Source organism: Oryctolagus cuniculus, chromosome 4 (assembly GCF_964237555.1).
Source record: "Oryctolagus cuniculus chromosome 4, mOryCun1.1, whole genome shotgun sequence".
Lineage (NCBI taxonomy): Eukaryota > Metazoa > Chordata > Mammalia > Lagomorpha > Leporidae > Oryctolagus > Oryctolagus cuniculus.
Window position 1 is genome coordinate 152,749,408 of NC_091435.1, and position 23,730 is coordinate 152,773,137.

The window sequence follows — 23,730 nt, forward strand, 5'->3', positions numbered from 1 at the left end:
GCACAGCGGCTCAGTGGGTTGGGCTACCATCTGGGATGCCAGCATTGTATACTGGAGTGCCAGATTGAATCTCTGCCACTCTGTGCTTCTAGTCCAGCGTCCTGCTAGTGTAGCTGGGAGGCAGGAGATGATGGCCCAAGAACTTGGGTTCCTGCCACTCATGTGGGAGACCCAGATGGGGTTCTGGGCTCCTGGCTTTGCACTGGTCCAGCTCTGGTTGCGTGGCTATTTGACTAGTGGATAGAAGATTAATTGATAGATCAGTCTCCCTTTTTCTTTCAAAGAAATGAATGAATACATATACACATAAATATTTTTTAAAAGGTCAAATTTCCATGTATGTGGGGATCTGCAAAAAGTTCATGGAAAATATGTATCATAAAAAATGAATGCCTAGATTTCAAAGGTTTTTTTTTTTTTTACACGAATGTAAACTTATCTTTTAAATCTGTTTTTCCATAAATGTTTTGAAGTGCCCTCATGTTTTCATGTCTCTCGGGAATGGAACTGCTGGGCCATTCTGGCAATTCTCTAACATTTGAGAAACTGCCCAGATGTTTTAAAAGTGATTGTATCATTTCATATTTCTATAAGCACTGTTAGGGTTTCAATTTCTCCACATCCCATCCACACTTCCTATTAGCCATGCTTTTGTAAGCTCTCTTAGTGGATGTGAAATCTTAGTGGATGTGATCTGTAATATCCCAATTAGTAACGAGGTTGAGAATTTTCATGTGCTTTTCAGACACTGGTATGTCTTCTTTGTTCAGATATTTTTCCCATTTTAAAAGCTGTGTTATTTTTATTGTTGAGTTACAAAGGTTATTCATGCATTCTGGGTATAAATCCTTTCTCAGATACAAGATTTCTAAAAATTTCTCCAATCTGTACATTCTCTTTTTACTTTCTTTTTATTTATTTATTTATTTATTTATTTATTTTTGATAGGCAGAGTGGACAGTGAGAGAGAGAGAGAGAGAGAGAGAGAAAGGTCTTCCTTTGCCATTGGTTCACCCCCCAAATGGCTGCTGCAGCCGGTGCACCGCACTGATCTGAAGGCAGGAGCCAGGTGCTTCTCCTGGTCTCCCATGGGGTGCAGGGCCCAAGCACTTGGGCCATCCTCCACTGCACTCCCGGGCCAAAGCAGAGAGCTGGACTGGAAGAGGGGCAACTGGGACAGAATCCGGTGCCCCGACTGGGACTAGAACCCGGGGTGCCGGCGCTGCAGGCAGAGAATTAGCCAAGTGAGCCGCGGCGCTGGCCTTTACTTTCTTAATGTCCTTGAAGCTAACACGTTTTTATTTGGATGAAGCCCCATTTATCTATTTTTTCTTCTGTTCCTTATGATCATCGTGTCTTATCTAAGAAATCACAGCCTAACCTGAGGTCATAAAGATTACTCCTGTTTCCCTGTGAGAGTGTTAAAGTTATAACTCTTGCATTCAAGTTCATGGTCCATTTTGAGTTAACTTTGTATACAGTGTGATACTACAATTTAATTATTTTGCATGTGGATATCCAGTTTTCCAGGGATTAGTTATAAAAAAAAAAGAGTATTCTTGGGGCTGGCACTGTGGTGCAGTAGTAAGCTACCGGCATGCCATACGGGTCCCTGTTTGAGTCCTGGATATTCCAGTTCTGATCCAGCTCCCTGCTAATGGCCTGAGAAAGCAGTGGAAGACGGCCCTAGTGTTTGGACTCCTGCCACCCAGGTGAGAGACCCAGAAGAAGCTCCTGGCTCCTGGCTTTGGTCTGGCCCAGCCATGGTTATTGCAGCCATTTGGAGAGTGAACCAGCAGATGGAAGATCTGTCTCTGTCTCTCCCCTTATCCCTTTCAAATAAATAAATAAATCTTTTAAAAAAAAGAAGCCAGAAAGAGTATTTTTTCGACACTGAATGACCTTGGCACACTTGCTGAAAATCAATTTGCCATAAATGTTAAGGATTTATTTCTATACTCAAAACTGTATTCCATTTATACACAACTATCTTTATTCCACTATCATGCAGGGTGGGCCAGTCCAAAGCCAGGAGCCAGGAACTCCATCTGGGTCTGCAACATGGGCGGCAGGGGCCCAGGCACTTGAGCCATCACTGTTGCTTCCCAGGGTCTGCAGGAACCTGGAGCTGGGAGCAGAGCTGGGACCGTAAGTCGGGCATATTTCAGCCACCATTCACTCAGATATTCCTCTGCCCTTCTTTCTCCCCTAGGAGTCCCACTGCCTCTGCTGTGTATTGTGAGGGGGTCCTGCGTGTCTCATTCTCCTGTGCCTTTTTGTGCCTCAGACTGGGTGACTCAGAAGGCAGCTCCAACCTGTTGGTTCAAACCCACTGCTGAGCCCCTGTTTACACTTTCCAACTCCAGATTATCTACTTGGTTCTTTTAAAACTCTCTCTCTTCACTGGTATACGCTATGTGGTAGAATGCTGTTCTTACTCTTTCCTTTCTTCTTAAATGCAGCTACCCCGTTCTCTGAACACAAAGTAGCTGATTTCAAGTCTGTATCTAGTGAATGCAGTCAGTATGGGAGCTGCCTCGCAGTCTGTGCTGGCTACTTTAGCCCTTGGTCATGGGCTATACTTTCCTGATTTTTGTTTTCAGGCCTCATAATTTTTACTGAAAACTAGCATTTTCAAAACAGAATGTGCAGTGGGCATGATGCTGTGGCATGACAGGTAAAGCTTTTGCCTACATGGGCACCGCTTCAAGACCTGGCTGCTCCACTTCTAATCCAACTCCCTGCTAATGTGCCTGGGAAAGCAGTGGAAGATAGCCCAAGTCTTTGGTCCCTGCACCCACATGGGAGACCTGGAAGAAGCTCCTGGCTTTGGTTTGGCCCAGCGCTGGCCATTGTAGCCATGTGGGAAGTGAATCAGCAGAGGAAAGATCTCTCTGTCTGCCTTTCAAAAAAAAAAAAAATCTTTAAAAAAATAATATAACGTGCAGGTCTGGAAATCAGATACCCCCTCCCCCCACTTTGTTTTTCTTGGTGTTTGCTCTTGTCTCATTCTGTATAGTCTAAATCCCTTGTTCTGTCTGGCCACTGAAGTCTACCTTGACCCTGAAGGGCCATGTGTGTTGGAGTGTGCCTAAGTCAACTCACAACTGTCCTGTAGCCTTCATCCCCACCTATTCAGAGCTTCGAGTCCATCCAGAATCCATTAAGCCCTTCCCAAGCACTTCTGAGCATGTGTGCAATATCACACATACATATGGCTTTCCAGAATACCGGGAAACTGTCAGAGCTGTTCAAAGCCCCCTGTGGATATCTTGTTAACAAGATTTTCCTTTTAACTTTTTGGTCAGCATCTGGTTTTCCTGGTAAGTTTCTGCAGCTGTGGTTTTTAAAAATCGCCACTGATTATTTCCACAGACACCTAGGGTTTTGCACTTAGCAAGCTCTGAATAAAGTTAAAGAAGACCAGCCACATGAGGGAGGGTTTTTTGGAGACCTGCCACACAGGTCAAACAGTGACAATTCACTGGGGATGGGACTTTCAGGAGGCTCCAGATCCATTCTGTTTTTCCTTCCCTGGTAGCAAGGCTACTGATTTATTTTTTTAAGATTTATTTATTTCAAAGGTAGAGTTACAGACAGTACAGATAGGGATATCTATTTATCTGTATCTATCTATTTATCTATCTCTATATCTATAGAGAAAAAATCTTCCATTTGCTGGTTGACTCTCCAAATGGTCACACCAGCCAGGGCTGAGCCAGGCTGGAACCAGAGCTTGGAGCTCTGCCTGTGTCTTCCATGTGAGTTGCCGGGAACCAAGTAGGTGGGTTGTCTTCTGCTGCTTCCCCAGATGTATTAGCAGGGAGCTGGACTGAAAGAGGAACCAGAGCTAATGTGAGATGCCAGCCTCACAGGTGGTAGCTTAACATGATGCATGTGACACTGGCCCCAAGACTACTGATTTTTTATTTTTTTATTTGACAGATAGTTAGTGAGAGAGAGAGAGAGAGAGAAAGGTCTTCCTTCTGTTGGTTCACCCCCAAAATGGCCGCTAAGGCTGGCGCGCTGTGCCGATCAGAAGCCAGGAGCCAGGTGCTTCCTCCCCGTCTCCCATGGGGTGCAGGGCCCAAGCACTTGGGCCATCCTCCACTGCCTTCCTGGGCCACAGCAGAGAGCTGGACTGGAAGAGGGCTAACCAGGACAGAATCTGGCGCCCCAACCGGAGTGAGCTGCAGCGCCGGCCAAGACTACTGATTTTTAAGATTACTGCAGAGCTGGGGAGAGGGGTATGGGAGGAGAACAAGTTAAATCACCACAAAGCTCACTGCTGCCATTCATTCAGCTATTTTTTCCTTCAATAAATACTCCTCAGATTGTTGTCACCTTCGGCTGATTTGAGTTCTGAAAAAATTGATTTTGATCGTTTTTGTTAGTTTTTGTTGTCTGTGTAGAAGAACAATGTATTGGTAGGCTTTCCAGTGCTTCAGAATCCCTGAGAGGCTGACTTGTAAAGAAGAGGTTTATTTTCACTCACAGTCAGGCAGCCCTTTGGTCTGGTGTCTGATGAGGACCACAGGAAGCAGAGAGTGAGCAGCGAGGCCCAGCTGAGCTTTTACAACCAATCAGCTCTGAGAACTATCCCCCAAAGCAAACCCAACAACTCACCTAGAGATCCGCCTACCTCCTAAATGACATCATGAGATCAAGCCTCACCCTAATCCATTCACCATTAATGCAAGACCACAGTACACGGACCTTCGGGAGACACCCAAACTAACAGCAGCAAACATTTTTACAGGTTTTACTCCGTTGTTCCAAAAATGCTTCCCTCTGTGACTTGCTTTTTTTGAACTTGGGCTTGGCAATGTGTCTATCGCACATATAAAGTCTACCTTTTTAATAGCTGTAGACTCCTGAACATACATGCGGGCTTTTTTTTTTTTTTTTTTCAATTTTGGCCACTTAAAAAAATAGCAATTAACATTTCAGAGAGGTACACCTTTAAGCACAAATAGTTGGCTATTTCTATGTTATATTTATACAAAATGGAACTTCCTCTAAATATTAGGTAGGAAGCTAGAAATTAGCCTAATGTGTGTGAGAGGGGTCTGAGGAAACCAGTATCCACAAAAGTTCACTTTGGAAGCAGCCCAGTATCTACACTTCAAAGTCCTGACCAGACCCTGATAACCTGACAGGTGGTTCCAGCCCTTCCCCCAAGGAAAGCTCCCAGGAGAATTCTCTCTCCTCAGGACCAAAGGGTTACCTGGCCCCGTAACACTGGGCAATAAAACCATTGGGAAGCTCCTTTGCCTGGCACCAGGGCTCCCCACACCAGGGAAGGAATTTCCTAATTTACACTCTGCAAACCCTTGGTCCTGGAGGAGAAGGGGAAGGGGGTAAAAGGAGACTCCCTTACAAACCAGGAGCCCAGCAAAGCCTGCGTGCTCAGCTCTCTGCTCTCTGCCCAGCCGCCCGCCTGGCCTGCCAGGTGTATTCTCTCCATTCAACCATGTAACCTTCCTCTCCCCCAGTCCAAGTGACTCTCTCTGTCCCTTCCATTCTGACGGATGCCCTGTCCCCAGTAAAACCTTAGGACTTCGCTCTCTGTCTCACTCCTGAATTCTTTCCTGCGTGAAGACGAGAACCCCATGACTTCTCTCTGGTGACATAACTACATGTGCATTTTAAAATGTAGACAAATGATTCTAAATTTCCTTCTCCTGGGACTGTTACCAATTAAAAACCCACCAAGAGCACTTGTTGCCCATCATCTTTGCTGGGACTGGACATAATGGTATTCCACATAGGTACCTATGTGTTCATTTACCTGTAAATGTAAACATAACAGGACATATCTTTATTCATATATTTATTTACTTGGTTAATCAGATGGATGGGGACTTCACTGTGACAGCTTAAAGTTTCCTAATAACTAGTGAGGCTGTGTATCTTTTAACATACTTATAGGCTGTTTGAAGGTCCTAAGTGAATTATTTATTTTACTTTTCAAAACTGATTTAGGGGGATGCTTTCTAACTTCTGGAGATTAACATATATATGTTAGCTTGTATATAAATGTTCATATATATGTGATATATTAATAATATGAGAGGGAGAAAGGATGAAGAGACAGAAGACAGAGTATGTGTCTATCTTTTAGAGTTTTGCTTAGGAAGGCATTTCTCAGGTGAGTGTAATAGTGGAATATACTTTGGATATTTGTCATAAATCTATGCTTTTTCCTTTCTTTCATGAATTTCTCTTTTCATCCATTTCCCATGTGTTTGGAATTCTACTCCCCTAGCCAGTGGCTTTTACTGCCCTGGGTGTGAGTGGAAGATGCTGCTAACACAAAGCGATGCTTGCTCAGCTCTGAAGTTCCAATTCCTTTTAAAAGTTCACAGAACAAAAGAAAATCCTAAGCAGTAAAAAGTATTTTGATTCACAAGAACATGTCTTTTTCATAAAGCAAAATGAAAAAATTTCCATTTCTAAGTTTATATGATTGAATTCAAAGTTTGGATCATCCACCTAAACTCTATGGAGTTGGTGACTTTTTCAAGATTTTACTCATTTATTTATTGAGAAGCAGAGTTAGAGAGAGAGAGAGAGAGAGAGGGAGATATCTTCTATTTTCTGGTTCACTCCCCAAATGGCCACAATGGCCAGAGCTGGGCCGATTCAAAGCCGGAAGCCAGGAGCTTCTTCCAGGTCTCCCACAGGTGTGCAGGAGTCCCAGGGCTTAGACCTCCCTCTGCCGCCTGCCCAACCCACAGGTAAAGGCTGGATTGGAAGAGGAACAGCCAATGAGGTAGGCAGGTGCACAGGATAAAACTGATCGGGTTTGGGAGCTGGAAGACCATGCCTTCGCCATGCCCCTGTGTGACCTCCTGCCCTACCTGACCACACCTGGGTGCCCACCTGCCATCAGTAACCACTCCCCTTCAAAAATATATATAAAAGGCAAGGAGCGCCCCAAAAGCGCTCTCAGCCTGTTTTGTTGCCAGTGATAAGTGTGGACAGCTGCTCACAATGCTGCTGCACATGGTTTCTGACCTGCTTTCTGCTTGGGACGGACTCCAGCCTAACCTCCAGATTTTCCCTTCTCCTTAGATTAGACTAACACCCTCACTCTCCTATGCATCTTTCTCACGGAGAAAAGTTTAAAACGTATCATGCTGCCTTGCTCATTTATGACGGTATTCAGAATTCTTCTCTGAATATTGGGCAAGAACCCACACAGGCTTATTAGTATTGGGAATTTATCAATAAGCACACGGTGATATCATATGGCACCCCATATACCGATTTCACCAGGACACGAACCGGTGCCCATATGGGATGCCAGCGCTGCAGGTGGAGACAGCCTACTCTGCCCTGGTTAATGACATTTTATTTTATTTTTTTTAAACTTTTATTTATTTTAAAGGTACTAGTATGATGCCTTTTGAATTTTCTGTTTTTTGTTTGTTCTTGAATCAATTTTGATAATTCATATCTTCTTTTTAAAAGTCATGTATGTGGCAGGCAGAATCATGCCCACTCCCTTAATTTTCCAAGCGTATTAATTTCACCTGCCATGGCAAGACAGACTCTGCAGGTGTTATTCAAGGTTACAGACCCTGAGACGGAGGGGATATCTTGGGTTATCACAAGAATCCTTATAGTAGCAGAAGGGGAGAAGTCACAGAGATGTGACTGGCTTGGTATTGCTGACCTTGAAAGTGGAGAGATGGTGACCGGAGCCAAGGAATAAGGCAGCCTGCAGCGCCTGGGAAGGGTCCTCAGCTGACGGCCAGCAGGGATCTGGGCCCCTTGGCCTCCGGTCACAAGGAACTGAATTGTGCCGGCGCTGAAATGAGAAGGGAACAGACCCTGCCCCGGAGCCTCTGACACCTACTCAAGTTTTAGTCTGATGAGACGTGTGCCAGACTTCTACCCTACAACCCTACAGAACTGCTACAAACTAAACTGGGGTTGTTCAACCATTATATTTGTGTTTTTTTTTTTTTTTAAGCCAGCAGGAAGAAAACTTAGTCCAGATTTTCAACTTATAAAGTTATATCTAATAGTGCTTTTTTATTGTTTAAAATATATTGCACTAAGTTCCACATTTTTAAAGATTTATCTGAAAGGCAGAGGGGCCAGTGCTGTAGCATAGTGGGTAAAGTCACCGCCTGCAATGCCGGCATCCCATATGGGTGCCAGTTCAAGTCCCAGCTGCTCCACTTTTGATTCCGATCTCTGCTATGGCCCAAGTCCTTGGGAACCTGCACCCACGTGGGAGACTGGGAAGAAGCTCCTGGCTCTTGCCTTCGGATTTGCACAGCTCCGGCCACTGCGGCCAGCTGGGGAGTGAACCAGCAGATTGAAGATCTCTCTCTCTGCCTCTCCTTTCTCTGTGTAACTCTGACTTTCAAATAAATAAATCTTTAAAAAAAAAGAAGAAAAAGAAAAAAAAAAGAAAAAAAAGAAAGGCAGAGTGACAGGGAGAGAGAGAGAGAGAGAGAAGATCTTCTACCTATTGGTTTTTTCCCCAAATTGCCACAGTGATTGGGTTTGGTCTGAAGCCAGGAGCCCAGAACTCTAACCAGGTCTCCCATGGGTTGGCATGGGGCCTTAGTGCTTGGGCCATCCTCCACTGCTTTCTCAGGTGCATTAGCAAGGAGCTGGACTGGAAGTGGAGCAGCTGGGACTGGAATCAGTGCTCTGATATGGGATGCTAGCGTCACAGGCAGCCACTCAAACCACTGTGCCACAACACCAGCCCCGAGTCTGTTATAATGAAAACCAAATCTCAACTTTTTTATCTCAGTTGTACCATGATTCTTTTTCTTTTCTTTTCTTTCTTTTTTATTTTTTGACAGGCAGAGTGGACAGTGAGAGAGAGAGACAGAGAGAAAGGTCTTCCTTTGCCGTTGGTTCACCCTCCAAGGCGCGCTGTGGCCAGTGCGTCGCGCAGCTGGTTCACTCCCCTAGAAAGCTCCAACAGCCAAGGCTGGATCAGGCTGAAGCCAGGAGCTTCCTCCAGGTCTCCCACATGGGTGCAGGGCCCCAAGCACTTGGACAATCTTCCACTGCTCTCCCAGGCCATTAGCAGGGAGCTATATCAGATGTGGAACAGCCAGGACTCGAACTAGAGTCTATCTGGGATGCTGGCATCACAGGCAGCAGCTTTACCCACTATGCCACAAAGTCAGCCCCTTTTTTAGATCTATTTATTTATTTTTTAAATCAGAGTTAGAGAGAGAGAGAGAGAATCTTGCATCAGCTGGTTCACTCCCCAAATGGCTGCAATAGCCAGGGCTGGGCCAGGCTGAAGCCAGGAGTTCTTTTTGATCTCCCACATGGGTGTAGGGGCCTGAGTACTTGAACCATCCATCCTCGGCTGTTTTCCCAGGCCATTAGCTGGGATCTGACTCAGAAGCGCAGCAGCTCAAACCAGCACCCATATAGGATGCTGGCAGCCCAAGTGGTGGCTTAACCCACTGAGCCACAGTGCTGGGCCCCCCTCACATTCATCCTTGATCAGACTCACTCAGTGTTGGACCACTTTGCTGTTTTTAAAGAACTAACCTTTTCAGTTTCACTTGATGTATCTGTTTCGTTATGTATTGTTAATCTCTTCTTGTATCATTATTCATCTTTTACTTTCTTTATTATTTTTTATTTTTATTTTATTTTTTGACAGGCAGAGTGGACAGTGAGAGAGAGAGAGAGAGAAAGATCTTCCTTTGCCATTGGTTCACCCTCCAATGGCCGCCGTGGCCGGCATACCGCGCTGATCCGAAGGCAGGAGCCAGGTGCTTATCCTGGTCTCCCATGGGGTGCAGGACCCAAGCACTTGGGCCATCCTCCACTGCATTCCCGGGCCATAGCAGAGAGCTGGCCTGGAAGAGGGGCAACCGGGACCGAATCTGGCGCCCCAACCGGGACTAGAACCCGGTGTGCCGGCGCTGCAAGGCGGAGGATTAGTCTAGTGAGCCACAGCGCCGGCCCTCATCTTTTACTTTCATTAGGTATATTTACATTCTTTTATAATCTTCTTGAATTTTATGTTTAAGCTAATTAATTTTCTAATCTTTACTATTTTCTAATTAATCTATTTCTTCTGAGTATCATTTTATTTCTCTCTCTCAAGGTTTTGATACGCTATCACTGACTTCCAAAACATCTGTAATTTTAAAAATTTCTGCATCAATTCAAGGGTTATTTAAAAGAGTGATTTTATAATTGCAAGTGGCAGGGTATTTGTGTTTAAAAGAAATAAACGCTTGGGAGTGGGAGGGAAGCTAGCTTGTTGGCAGACTGGAATACTTACATGAATCAAATACCAGTGTGGCTGAGAGTAAGATTCTAGTTCAAAACAATTTTCCTTCAGAATGTTGGAAATGAACTCAAAGTCTGTCTGATTATTATCTAACAAACAAACTTCCTGTTTCTTGTTGTTGTTCTCTCTGGAAACTTGTAGTTTCCCCTGGAAGTTCTCTAAGTTTTCTGTGAGATTATGAGGGATGGGCCTTTTCCACTTCCATCTTGCTTGTTGGATATTTTCTCTGTCTCTGGGCCAATATCTTCCTTCAGCTCTGGGAAATTTTCTTTGTTATTCCTTGGATTATTATACTCTACTTATGATCTCTAGACTCTCAATATTTGACATTATAGTTCAAAATCTGAGTTAATCTAAAATTCCAGGGAGAATCATTTAAATTTTATTATACTCCTGGAAAAAGTAAGCATTTTGTGGACCATTACATTTTTAGTCATTTTCTTCCAAAATGAAAAAAAATTATTGTGAGCAGTAATATCTACCAAATCTTTTTTAAAAAAAAAACACTGTTGAAAAAACCCTGTTAAAATATTTATGTTTATCTTAAAACTTTACTTTTCATTTTATTTGAAAGGCAGAGAGAAGCAGACAGGTAAGATGGAGAAAGAGCTTCCATTTGGTGGTTTTCTCTCCTTATCTTCGCGACAGCCAGTGCTGGGCCAGGCTGAGCCCGGAGCCTGGAACTCAGTCCGCGTCTCCCACGTGTTAGCAGGCACCCAAGTACTCGAGGTGCTGCCTTCCAGGGTTCACGTGAGCGAGAAGCTGGACTGATCGAAAGTGGAGTAGCCTGGACTCCAGCCAGGCTTCCTGATATGTGATGTGGGGGTCCCGAGCAGCGACTCAGCTGCGCTCAACTTCTGCTCCTGTTTTTATTTATTTGAAAGGCAGAGAGACATAGAGACAGTGACAGAGACAGAGACAGAGATTTATTCCCCCAATGTGCACATCTCAGTTGGGCCAGGCTGAAGTGAGAGCTGGGAACTCACACTGTGTCTCCCACGTTGGTGCCAGGGACCCAAGTACATGATGCTATGCCCCAGGGTGTGCATTAGCAGGAAACTGGAATTGGAAGTGGAGCTATGCATGCCAGTGTGGGATGTGGGTGTCTTAACTGTTGTGCAAAACACCTACCTCTATCTACCACATCTCACAAAATTTTAGCTGCTGTGAATACCTTCTGAAATGGGTAGGAGGCACACATTCTATGTCTAATCTAGTTATAGGAAATGTATAATATATAAGTAAAATTCCATCAAATCTGCTGGAAATAGACATTTTTTCATTTAATGAGTTACAGTATTATTACAGAAAAATATCTTACAAAGTTAACCCAGTTTGTACAAATCACCTGAGTCCATGTTGAGATTATTATAAAACCAGGAACCTTTTCTTTGATTCTAGATTCTACATGAACTATGGCTGATCACTACTCATCCCCCCCACCCCCAATCTTCACTACATACATACTTCCCAACTCACAAAGAAGAAATTAGAAAATTAGAAATCTCTACAGCAGTGTGATATGTGCAACATGTTGAAATGTATTGCAAAGGCCATATTGTACCAAGTGCAGAGACTGTGGCCATTATCAGCTTCGCCTGTTGGGAAAAAGGAGCACCATGGCTGTACGGGCCACCATCAAGGGTGCTTGCGTCCAGTGGCGACCAGTTAAGAGGGCGGTATACATCAGTGCTGTGAGCCACGGATAAAGTTGTTCATTTCTTGTATTCACATTTAAAAAGGAAGGTGGAATGCATTTTACTTACTCATTTAATCTATCTGAACTATTATCACTGTAATATGTAGTCACAATAAAAAATATTAATATAGTTTGCCTTCATTTTTCTTCAAAGTGCAGCTCATATTTTAACATCATAATATATTAATTTCAAGTGTTCCATGGTCCATGTGGCCAGGAATATTGGAAAATATATTGAACAGCACAGGTATAAATCAATGATCTGAATTTCCAAGTGCTTTCCACAGCACGAAGGTAATTATATTTTGTAACTAACATAAAAAAATAATGATGTGTCTGGGAGAAATCTTTAGAATACCTACCTTAATAAATTAGCTTTTTAATTATTTACTGTGTGAGAATAGGGACACAATCCAGGAAGAATTCGGAAGCCATTTGCTCCCTTCAGAGGATGGTAACTCCCACAGGCTTCTGTCATAGCTATTATTCTGCTTAACAAACTTCCTTTTAGTGATGCACTATGGGAAGCTCTTACCAGAACATATTTCTGAATTATCAAGTTCCAAATTAGCAGTAGCATTAACAAGCAACTTGGCCTGTATCTCACATAAACACTCATTCAAGACGTGTCCTTCCTCAATTACAGAAACCTGCTTACTAACAGTTCTCCGCCTTTTGGGAACACAAACATTTAGACCTTGAGAAAATGGCGTCTCCGGAATGTTCCCAAAGGGAATGCTGGAGAATTTCCTCTGGGGGTCCGGGCTCATCCCTGCTTTTCGCATGCTTAGATCTTGCTCACAGCTGCAAGGTGCCCTGGGCCTCACCAGGCCTCACTGGGACAGCTCCTGAGCCGAAGGGTCAGTCATCTCGACAAGCTTTTAGCCCAACCGCTACTCAAGGGTCTTGATGCTCTTGTGGCTTTTTTTTTTTTTTTAAAGATTTTATTTATTTATTTGATAGGCAGATTTATAGACAGTAAGAGAGAAAAAGACAGAGAGAAAGTCTTCCCTCCACAGGTTCACCCTCCAAGTGGCCGTAACGGCTGGAGCTGCACCAATCCGAAGCCAGGAGCCAGGTGCTTCCTCCTGGTCTCCCATGGGGTGCAGGGCCCAAGCACTTGGGCCATCCTCCACTGCCCTCCCGGGCCACAGCAGAGAGCTGGCCTGGAAGAGGAGCAACCGGGACTAGAACTCGGTGCCCATATGGGATGCTGGTGCCGCAGGCAGAGGATTAACCTAGTGAGCCATGGCACCGGCCCCAGCTCTTGTGGCTTTTAGAAGCAGTCAAAATACTTGGGGGCAAGAGGGCATTTACTGCAGTGGTGAAAAGCCACTTGGGATGCCTGCATCCTGTATCAGGGTGTCTGGGTTTGAGTCCTGGCTCTGCTCCTTATTCCACCTTCCTGCTGCGGCCCACCCCAGGGGGCAACAGGCTCAAGAACTTGGGTCCCTATTACCCACATAGAAGACCTATATTGTTCCTGGCTCCTGGGTATTTGGGGGTGAAGCTGGCGAAGAGGAGGTCTCTTCCTCTCTCCCCCTTCCTGCCTCTTACATTAAATAATTCATTTAAAAAACACACATTTATTTGATTGTACTAAAGTTTGAAGCACATGCTTAAATGTGCCACTGCCCCTTTGGAACCAAGGCCCTTACTCCTCTAGCTGCTGGGGGTGCTGGCAGCCGACGGCGTTCAAGAGCTCCTGTCTGGAAATGGTCTGCTGCCCTGGCCACATAGGGTCATGCCCCTTCCCTGGGATTAGCAGTCCCACACCAAGCGGCTGATCCGGGTCTGTAAGGAAAAATGCCGGCCCCCTCAGCTCAAGGTGGACAACTCAGAAGTGCAGCCCAGCCCCGGGGCTGCCAGCAGCACCCACTCTGCTCTGCCCAGTGGGATTCTTTCGTTCCCGGTGCTGCTCTGAGGACTCCCGACTAAACTTCCTGCGTTCACATCTCTGGCCCAGTTTGGTCCTCGGGATTTCTAACCCATGACAGTTATTACCATTAGTTTATATTGTAAGTGTTCTTAAGACACTGAATATAGGCTCACTCGCTTTTTTCTTTTCTTTTTTTTTCAGATCCATCCATTTATTTGAAAGGGGGAGAGGGAGAGGGAGAGGGAGAGGGAGAGGGAGAGGGAGAGGGAGAGGGAGAGGGAGAGAGAGAGAAAGGCTTCCATCTGTGAGTACAGGCCTATTCGCAAGCCACTTCAGACTTCAGGAGGGCAAATCAAGGTAAGTGTTGTCTTATCATTTTAGCATCATCACAGACTGAAAGCTGTTTACTTGGGATTCACATCTCAAAGTAGCTGGAATCACCTCTATCAGATGATGGGATCTGGAGGCAGAAGGGAATTTGAACAAGGTATCCAGAGAAAGAGCCACTTCCTGTTTGTGCAGGCTTGATTGGGTCATCAAAAGCAAAAATAATGCCCAAGCAACCCCTCAGTGAGATGATTTTACTGATCTAACACAAGTTGTTTGAACGATATGATATAATCTCCCACTTCAAAGTTCTAGTAACCACGGAACACTGTTCATGCGGCTCTGGTCTACAGGAAAAAATGCATCGGAGTAAGCAAGGTGACCCTCAGCTTTCTCTTTCTGCTGGCATACATTGGGCTCTGTAGCGCACGCCTTGCTGAAAGGCCAAAGATCTACACTGCAATCGTTCACTGTGGGATAACAGAATACTTGTGCAAAAGCTGCCTGTGAGGCCAGAATTTAACCTTAGGGAACTAAAATCTAAACCTTGTGAATTCTCACTGCATCAGACCATCACATTAACGTGCATCTAGGGAAATCCTGGGGAGGCTGTCTGCCTTCTCTCCCTTCTCCCAGCTTCTCCACTCCCTTTATTTTTTTAAATGCAGATCACTTAAGAGAGAAGAAGAATCAGCAGCTCTTCCTGGAATGTCCAAGCCCTTAAGGGTCAGCTGGTTTAATCACCAGAAGGAGGCCAGAAAGGGGCCTGTGAAACACAGAACCCAGCGCAGGCGCAGGCGGGTGCAGCTGGCAGAGCCCACTCTGTCACTGCCACAGCGTGGTGTATTTTTTTTTTTTTTTACATTAAGCCAATTTATCATTTATCTCTTAGTTATAATCCATTTTTTTTCTGTTAAATTTGTAAAAACCTGCAAGTATGGCAAAATATTAAAACTGTTAGCATTTTAACACTACTGTCTGACTGTATTATGTGGGTATTTTGGTCTCCTGAATTAAAGATTCTAAAAGTTTGTCTAGGCTTCCATTTGACACAGAAATCCTCTCTACGGCATATTTCATTGAAAAGACTGCATCATAAAAGATTAATGCAACAACCTAAAATATTTATATTTTAAAATTCCACAGGAGGTACTGAATATGGGTTGCCATTTTTTGTATTTCTATGCAAACAAAATGTTCTCTTTTTATCTTAAACTAGTTACCATATATGGAGATTTGCTACACTGTACTTTGTGTTAATTTAATTCATAGCTTAAAGGATGTACTTCAAAACATTTCAAAATCAGGTTGCAATCCTTTGAGGCAAAATCTTAATGCCTCTAGCCAATCACGGCATATAAACTGGACATTCATGGCATACGTGTGCAATGAAAAGAACATCTCCAGTGTGAGCTGCCATATGAAGTGCAGCATTCACACCACCACAAAATAGAGAGGGAATCCTGTTTCACAAGGATACCGTAGGCTTGCACACATTTGACAGAAAACCCACATCACAGCCAGATTCAGCATCACCAAGGTAGGACAAGAGAGGGGACTTTTGTTCTACACAACAGCGCCACTCAGTGGCTGAACAATGATAGTGAACTGATAAACAGCATGAATGGGGGGGGCAGGAAAAATGGAGTTTTTGAGGAGGCAATGATGATGCTGCAGGCAGAGTGATGCACACTACATCGCTATGGAAACTGTACCTTGGAGGTCAGTTAGATTCTGGACAGGAACAGAAACCTGAGCATCGCTTCCTGTTACTACATCGCCTGGATTTCATAAGAAAGAATAATTAGATTTCATACAAAGGAAATAATCAACTTTTCTTTCATATCCAATGTTGTTAATATTTTATCAAATTGCTAAAATACAGTATAACATGAAATACAGCACAAACAAAACAGAAAAATTAATGCAAAATATTTTTAAAGAAAATAATTTTTAAAAAGAATGTTTCTTAAGAAGCTTCTGATTTTTTTAAAGAAAAAACAAACAAGTTTCTACTAGTCTGGAGTACAAAAAACTTAAGCAATTGAAAGATTCCTCTGATTAGATTTCATTATGCTACAAATATTAGTGCAATTTTATATTTTCTTCTTGAAAAACCTTTGTATCCAAAAGTAAGTTATATGTTTTTTACTAAGAAATAAGCATTATTGCAAAACAGATTTCCTCCTTTATCAGAAAAAAAATTTACTTATAACTAAACTTGAAGCCAACTTCCTCAGTGAAATGACTTAAATAAATTCAATTTGCATATTAAGAAATAAAAAATTTCATGTTACCACATGTACTTCTAAGCATCAACATGTAAAAATAAATCTGGGAACTGCATACTCTTGACTTGAAACACGTGGTATAGGCAAAATTTCATTTACAAATTGGATCTGGGGCAAATGCTTAAAATAGAGAAGAGTTCAAATTCAAAAAGCAATTAAAAATATAGACAAAGAAAACAGGAAGGGGGAAATAAAGAGTGCATTTTAAGAACACAGGAAAGGCAGGAAAAGGAGCCCAGGAGGAAATCCTAAGAGCCCGAGGTACGCTAACATTTAGAGGGAAGACTCTAGACATACTTAAACATGTTTCAAAGTCAGGTATCAATCCTGCATGACCAAGTCCAGCGCTGAGCACAGCCCTGTCAACAGACTTGTTCTTGGGTACATCACCATCTGAAGGCTGATGCTATTTTGAGACTAACACGCTAAAGAAAACATGCGTTTTTAAAAGGCATCACATGCTAATTTCGGATTAATAGGCTTGTTTCCCCTTAGCTCTTATATAATAAATACAGTAGTAAGAAAGAATCATTTTCTGGATTAAATATCAGACCCTCAGTGTCCTGACCGTGTGCTACAATTATGATTCATTGTGTGGCCAGCTCATCTGGAAACTGTTGGGCTGTAATTAAGTCATCCCCATCAATTAACAGCACACACATTACATTCTCTGATAACAGAAATAAAATCTATAAATAGGAGCGCAACCGAAAGAAGTGATGAACAGCTTTTAGCAGAAACAGGCCGTGCAGTTTCATACGGTAGTCAACTCTAGATTCACGGATGGATGGTGCCTACTTTCTGTATAGTTGAAGGTCATTTTCAGTGTTATGCCTGTGACACATTTTACTCTGCTGTTTCTGGATCACCTGTTAATGTAGAGACTGAACCCTCATTTTAATATTGAGGATCCCCAAGATCACTACAGGGGATGGCTGAGCTGTCTCTTCTTTCTCATCCCACCCCCAGCACATACACAAACTACAGAATGCATTTCAAGCATTTACAAATTTGGATTACAAATATAACTGTCTCTTATAAATAAAAATAACTGAGTGCTAACTAACCTATGAAAACCATAGGCATTTTCTTCTTTATAAACAATCATTTTGCAAAACTACTTTTGAATTTCCCAGCAGAGTATATTCAAAAGGCGATAACAATGTCTTTCCTCGAAGGCACTAAGTAGAGGGCTCTGTTCTGAGACACCTGGAAAGCAGAAACCAACACAAGCCCCCGATAGGCCACGTGTTGCACTCCCTCATCTCTGGGAGCAGGTGACACGCCTGTCAGTGGCACAGCCCAGCAGGATGCTAGCGGAAAACACCCGCAGAAAGACCCAGTTTTGGAGAAGGCTTTGTCACCAAAAGAAGCCCAGAGTTTGGGGCTTGGGTGCAAGCCTCCTTTCAGGGAGAGAAAGAGGGCTGCAGAGCCTCAGGGTATCCCTGGGGTTTATCTGTGCGTGCATGAGGGACAAAGAGCATCAGACAGCGCTGCCTTCTACTTCTAGTCACTGTTCTCTTTGCCCTCAGTTTTATTCCAGCTTCCACGCTGGGAGGGGCAGCAGCAGGACTATTTACCTTTGGCATGAAAGTAGACAAGCTTCTATGGTAGACTGACAGGAGAAGAACAAATCAGAGAGAGAAGTAGTGAGGAGGAGCTGCCAAACAAGGCCAGCTTCAAGGACGGGGATCAGTGACTGAACGCCCTCGCGAGACTTCCGTTCCAAACGCTTTGCTTGCGTGCTCTGTCGTCTCCTTATAGCTAGGGACTTGGTTGTCAGCGACTGTTCCATCTCCAGGCACTTCCCTTCTCACGTACTGTGATATTAATACTTGACATTTCCTTAGAGACACAACTTTATATTTCTACAGTCATTTGGCTTGGTTCCTCAGAAAATTTAAGCTACGGCGTTAAGAGATTCTCTGACTCATTTGCCTGCCATAAGTTAGAATTACAACTGACTAAAGCTTGTTATCAAAGCAATATTGAAATCATATTTGTTTAGAACAATAAAACAGTACAATTAAGAAATATGTAAAATAACATTCATTTCCATTCTGGAAGTGGGCATGTCTCCTGGCATTAAAATATATTTACAACATGTTAATGATTTGAAATCTCCTGTTCTTTAAATCATGTGTGACAGCTCTACGTGGAAAAGGAAAGAATGCATTTGAAACAAGATATTCTCACGTATGGCTAACTGAGTATTCTAACAAAAAATTACATACTAGTTATATATGGTGTAATGTTGCACACAGGCAAAGAAATACAGAAGAGACGGGTAAGGATGCCATCCATGTAGGAAGACAAGCACGCACACTGCACACCTGCACGTGCCCGTGCACTCACTGACTAGTATTTATTACGCATCTTTGGGGAACAAAGTCCATTTAACGTAAGTTTATAATTAAATGCCAATATGTAAAGTCTTTAATAATTTCGGGTGCAATCTTCTTAGGCGGAGTATTTGGAACACAGTTCAAGGTTTTCTTACAATACAAAGGCTTTGGAAAAATTCATGGAAAAGATGCATTATGAATAACTGCATGGGTTTCAAAATTTTTTTGCATAAAGAGGAACTTATCCTGCAATTTTTCAGGCGGACTTTTGGAAGTGGCCCTGTATTACTACTGTTACTGCCCACATGAGTCACTAAACATTGCTATAGCACAGGGATCCCTTTAAGACACAAGTGAGGCCTGGGTCTGGATGTCTGCTGTGACACTGCGAGGCCCCAGAGGGCTGCGTGGTGAGGTCCAGGACTGACTGCTGTAGATTTTACTAATTCTTGCTTTCATAGCATCGCTGGCAGAATTCCACCACGAAAACTAAATGTAGCTGGCTTCTGACATGCTCTGAGTAGAGGGACCTAACACATTAGGTCTCTTTGAAAGCAGGTGGGAAATCAGAGAGTGAGGGTGGGAGTAAGAACCGAAGGGCTCTCTTCTGAGTAAAGGGCTCGCTTGAGTGGGAAGGCCTGAGACAGAACAGAGCGCGCTGAGTCCGGGCACGGGCGTGCTGCCAGCAACAGTCCCTCGGCAGAGGACAGGTGTGCACGGGATGATCTCCCAACTGCCCTTCGGGCTAACAGTGCAGACACAGGTCTTCGAGAGCATGGACTCAACGCTTATTTCGTCTGCTTAATATTTTATTCAGCTTCCCCACCTCTCCCTTAATCTCCTCTTTCCCATTTCTTGGGGGTGCAGCAGCTGGATGAGAGAATGCAGGCCCAGGGGCATGCCTCCTCCAAACCTGAGCGACGCACTGACGGATGCGGTGAGCAGCAACGGCCACAGGACTGCACGTTCCCATTCCAGCGCGTCCTCTGAAAGACAGCGCCCCGCTCGGAGCACTACTGTACGGAGCTGGCAGAGGACACACCAGCTGATCTCAAGGCCGTGATGTGTGAGCTCACACCCTCCTGTGCTATGGGCAGCCACAGGACGAAAAATCAAGAATACGAGGATATCAATGTGAAAATAAACCTTAACGAATTACCTCATAAGGTGTTCTCACTTAAGAAGACAGATTATGATAGTCCAACTTAAAAATGATCAACTCTGAGATTTACAAAAGCCTGATTTTGCACGAATTTCTATTTCGGGGAGGTTGGCTCCGCCTAGGCAGGCGAGGCACTCCCAGGCCACAGGGTGGGTGTCTCCTCCGCGTTCACGTGCACTTTGCTCCTACCTTTGTTCAGTTGCACCGGCATGCTCTCCGACTTCAGCAGTCGCTGCTGCTGCTGCTGCTGCTGCTGCTGCTGCTGCTGCTGCTGCTGCAAGTGATGCTTCGGGGCTTCCACTGAGGTTCTCGCGGGCAGGACCGAAGAGGAACTGCCGCTGCCGCCCCCAGTTACAGGGCCACCCACGCTGCCTGGGGCCATTGCTGGGGAAATCAGCTTTCTTCCGAAATTAATCAGGCTATTAGAGACCTTGTTTATATTCAGGGGCGCACCTTTGGCATTGGTCCTGTAAAACAAACAAGCAAACAAAATAATAAGCAGAGAGATTACTTAAGTTGGAAGAAGACTCTACTTCCTATACCCCATTGATCTAAAAACACGGTCAGCTTTGAAAAAGGCCATTTAACTGCATCAGCCATATATGGTGAGCAGTGCAAACTCAGTGATCATGGAGTAACGAAACAAAATTCTTAAAAAAGTGGCTCATGGAAAACAGTTGCATTACTTCCCACTCATTCATTCTACAAACAGGTCCTATCACTTGCCAATAATGTGGTTCTGGAGGTACACCTGCCCCAAGCAGACCCTTTTCTCCTGGCTTCCCTAGTTTGCCAGACTTGCTTCGTACAGGGCACCAAGCAAACATCTGTTACGTGAGCAGTCACTTCCCACATGACTTGGACTCTTCCAGCATTTAGGGCTATTATCTTGAAGAATAGTTATGATTATAAATTCTTTTAGTTGTAGGAATGGGCCATCCCACACCCCGACAATACTGAGGTTTGTATTTTTATTGGCAAAATCATTAATAGAAACTTGTTTTTTCATTTTGCTGCTTATTCATACAGTAGGAAACTGATAATCAAGTTTGAGAGATCCACTAATGGGATTTTAGTTAACCCAAATTCCCTGTCACTGCCTGGCCCCAGCTCCACCTGGCAGCACTGACACAGTAATTCTACTTTTCACAGAACAGCTACATCCCTGCTGTCACCAAACCGTGCTCTAAAGCAGAACCGTCCCATGGTTCTACAGCGAAAAGGAACCTGCACCATGCTTCTTCCTTCAACCCTGCTTCCTCTAACGACGGGAGCCAGCGGAACGTCCCGGGCGAGGCACTGGGGCTTCACTGCTTTGGCGATAGGACAAGTCCAATCCACAACCCGGAGCTCGGCCTTGGAAAGAGCGATCTACTCATTCGTCACTCAACAAAGCGTGGACAGGTTCAAACGGCTCCTTTGGTATCGAGTTTCATCTTGAATGGACAGAACTATTTAATGTCCTTCCCAAAATGATTAAAAATAATGCTTCCTAGAGGAGCTCAGGCCCTGTGGTGATCACACACCACTTGTGGGTTTTAGCTGTCGCCTAATGAAGCAGAGTGTTTTCAATTTACAGAGAATATGGGTTAGCAACAGAGAAGGCACTCAGAACATTTTTATTGAGAAGAAAGAAGGAATGAAATGAAAAGAACTCATAAATTTTACATTAACGAGGCGTTCACCCCTGGCACTATATTCCACTCAGCAGCCTGCGTGCACCCCATTTCTCGTGAGTCGTGGCAGAAAGGAGAGCTATCTTGATTCTGAAGTTCTGCTGCATTTCGTTTTGCTTGTTTGCCAGTCAACATTCATAATTCACAGATATGAAGAAGTTATAATATTGTTACCCTTTTTTATAAACAAAAATGTACTACTGAAATTCCCATACTGCCAGTTGTAAAATTTATATGTTGATAGAAGTACTAGGAAACTGCTAGAGCATTATCAAGAGACTATGGTTAATGCATCTTCATTACTACTAATAACCATGAAAAACATATAGATCAAGCTCATGCCGAACAATTTTTCATCGCAATAGCTCTTAAAAGCAGATGAGCACTGCTTTCCTTTCCTGAATATGTTTTTGTTTTCAACCACTTTTCCCTTCATCCACTACCCACAGCTTCCAAGGTGCATATTTTCTTTTCAAAACAACTACTGAAGGTGACTATTTGTACTTTTAGGCTACAAATCCTGTACCTGGAGAGAAAGCAAACTGTACACAGGGGGCGTTTGCTTTTCTTGGGTATGACAACCTTTATGCTAAAGTTACCTAATTTAGATGTGGAACAACAGCATTCTTCACATGAAATATTAAATGATTTTCAACAATTTTTAATGGTTGTAGCCTGTTTTATTAACCTCTGTGTGCTAAATTAGTGAAAAGCAACGCAGTTGTCAGAGATCTGATGGACAGTGGGAATTAGATTGGATTAAAGATGGAGTACAAGGAGTAAAAAGTGTTAACTAGTAACAGGAACTTGGAGTTAACACGTCACTGAATCGCCAATCTAATGAGTAACCAATTCTGTGTAATCAAAGTCCTTCATTACTGTTGTCTACTTAGTGTTATTAAAAATAGTACCATCACAAAATTTTGAATGTTTTTACTTTAGAAAAAATTTTAAAAATGCATGCCATAATAAAAAACAACAACAGTAGCATCTGTGAGAATGTTTTAAACTGTGCTAAGAACTTCTTTTTGGTACAACCTTATTCAGCAGGTTACAAAGTAGCAACAGGAGCACTTTCAGAAAATCCAAGAAACTCTTCACCTGTACACCTATATGAGAACCCAGTTCTGACCTGACTTGATTGCTGGGTTCTGTCATTTGAGTTTCTAAAACTCTGAAAACGGGTAACTCTAGCTATCTCTTCCTACCCACTTGATCTTTTGCCGCCTGGCTTTCTGATCTATATACTTTACTGAAAGAAGTTAGGGTCTCTAATGCTTCTTTTTTAAAAAAATTATTTATTTATTTGAGAGGTGGGGAGCAGGGGGAGAGGGAGAAAGAAAAGAGATAGAGAAAAAAAGAGAGAGATATCTCTTCCATCTGTTGATTTATTCCCAAATGCCTACAAAGCCAGCCCTGAGTTGAGGCTGGGAGCAGGAACTCAGCTGGGGTCTCCCGGGTTGGCAGCAGGAACCTGACTACTGGAGCCATCACTGCTACTTTTAGTGCTGCGTTAGCAGGAAGCTGACGTCAGGAACCAGAACCTGGTACACATGCAGGCACTCCGTTATGGGGCAGAGGCATTTTACCTAGGCTAAATGCCTGCCCCTCTGGTGCCTTCTTCTCTTTTCTTTTTTGACAGGCAGAGTTAGACAGTGAGAAAGACAGAGAGAAAGGTCTTCCTTCCGTTGGTTCACCCCCCAAATGGCCACTACGGCTGGTGTGCTGCACGGATCCAAAGCCAGGAGCCAGGTGCTTCCTCCTGGTCTCCCATGGGGTGCAGGGCCCAAGGACCTGGGCCATCCTCCACTGCACTCCCGGGCCACAGCAGAGAGCTGGACTGGAAGAGGAGCAACCGGGACAGAATCCGGTGCCCCAACCGGGACTAGAACCCGGTGTGCCGGCGCCGCAAGGTGGAGGATTAGCCTAGTGAGCCGCGGCGCTGGCCTGGTGCCTTCTTAATCATCAGAGTCAAGGCATTTAGAAGTAATTCAACTTAATAGTCTTTCTGAAGCCTTTAAAAAACTATCACTGTATGTATACTAAACTGATCTTCT

General features: G+C 43.8%; 1 protein-coding gene across 9 annotated transcripts in view; it reads right to left on the reverse strand.

Moving 5' to 3' along the window:
• Positions 1-23,730, reverse strand: part of TBC1D5 (TBC1 domain family member 5) — a 602,613-nt gene that overhangs the window by 50,315 nt on the left and 528,568 nt on the right. For 7 of the 9 annotated variants that reach the window (XM_070072843.1, XM_008266048.4, XM_008266047.4 and 4 more), the window contains 2 exons: positions 20,187-20,464; positions 15,915-15,980 (listed from right to left, as the gene is read on the reverse strand). In XM_070072843.1, coding sequence (XP_069928944.1) covers positions 15,915-15,980; positions 20,187-20,464 — 344 coding nt within the window. The remainder of the gene's footprint in view (positions 1-15,914; positions 15,981-20,186; positions 20,465-23,730) is intronic. The other 2 variants (XM_017346738.3, XM_070072844.1) reach the window with 1 other exon arrangement.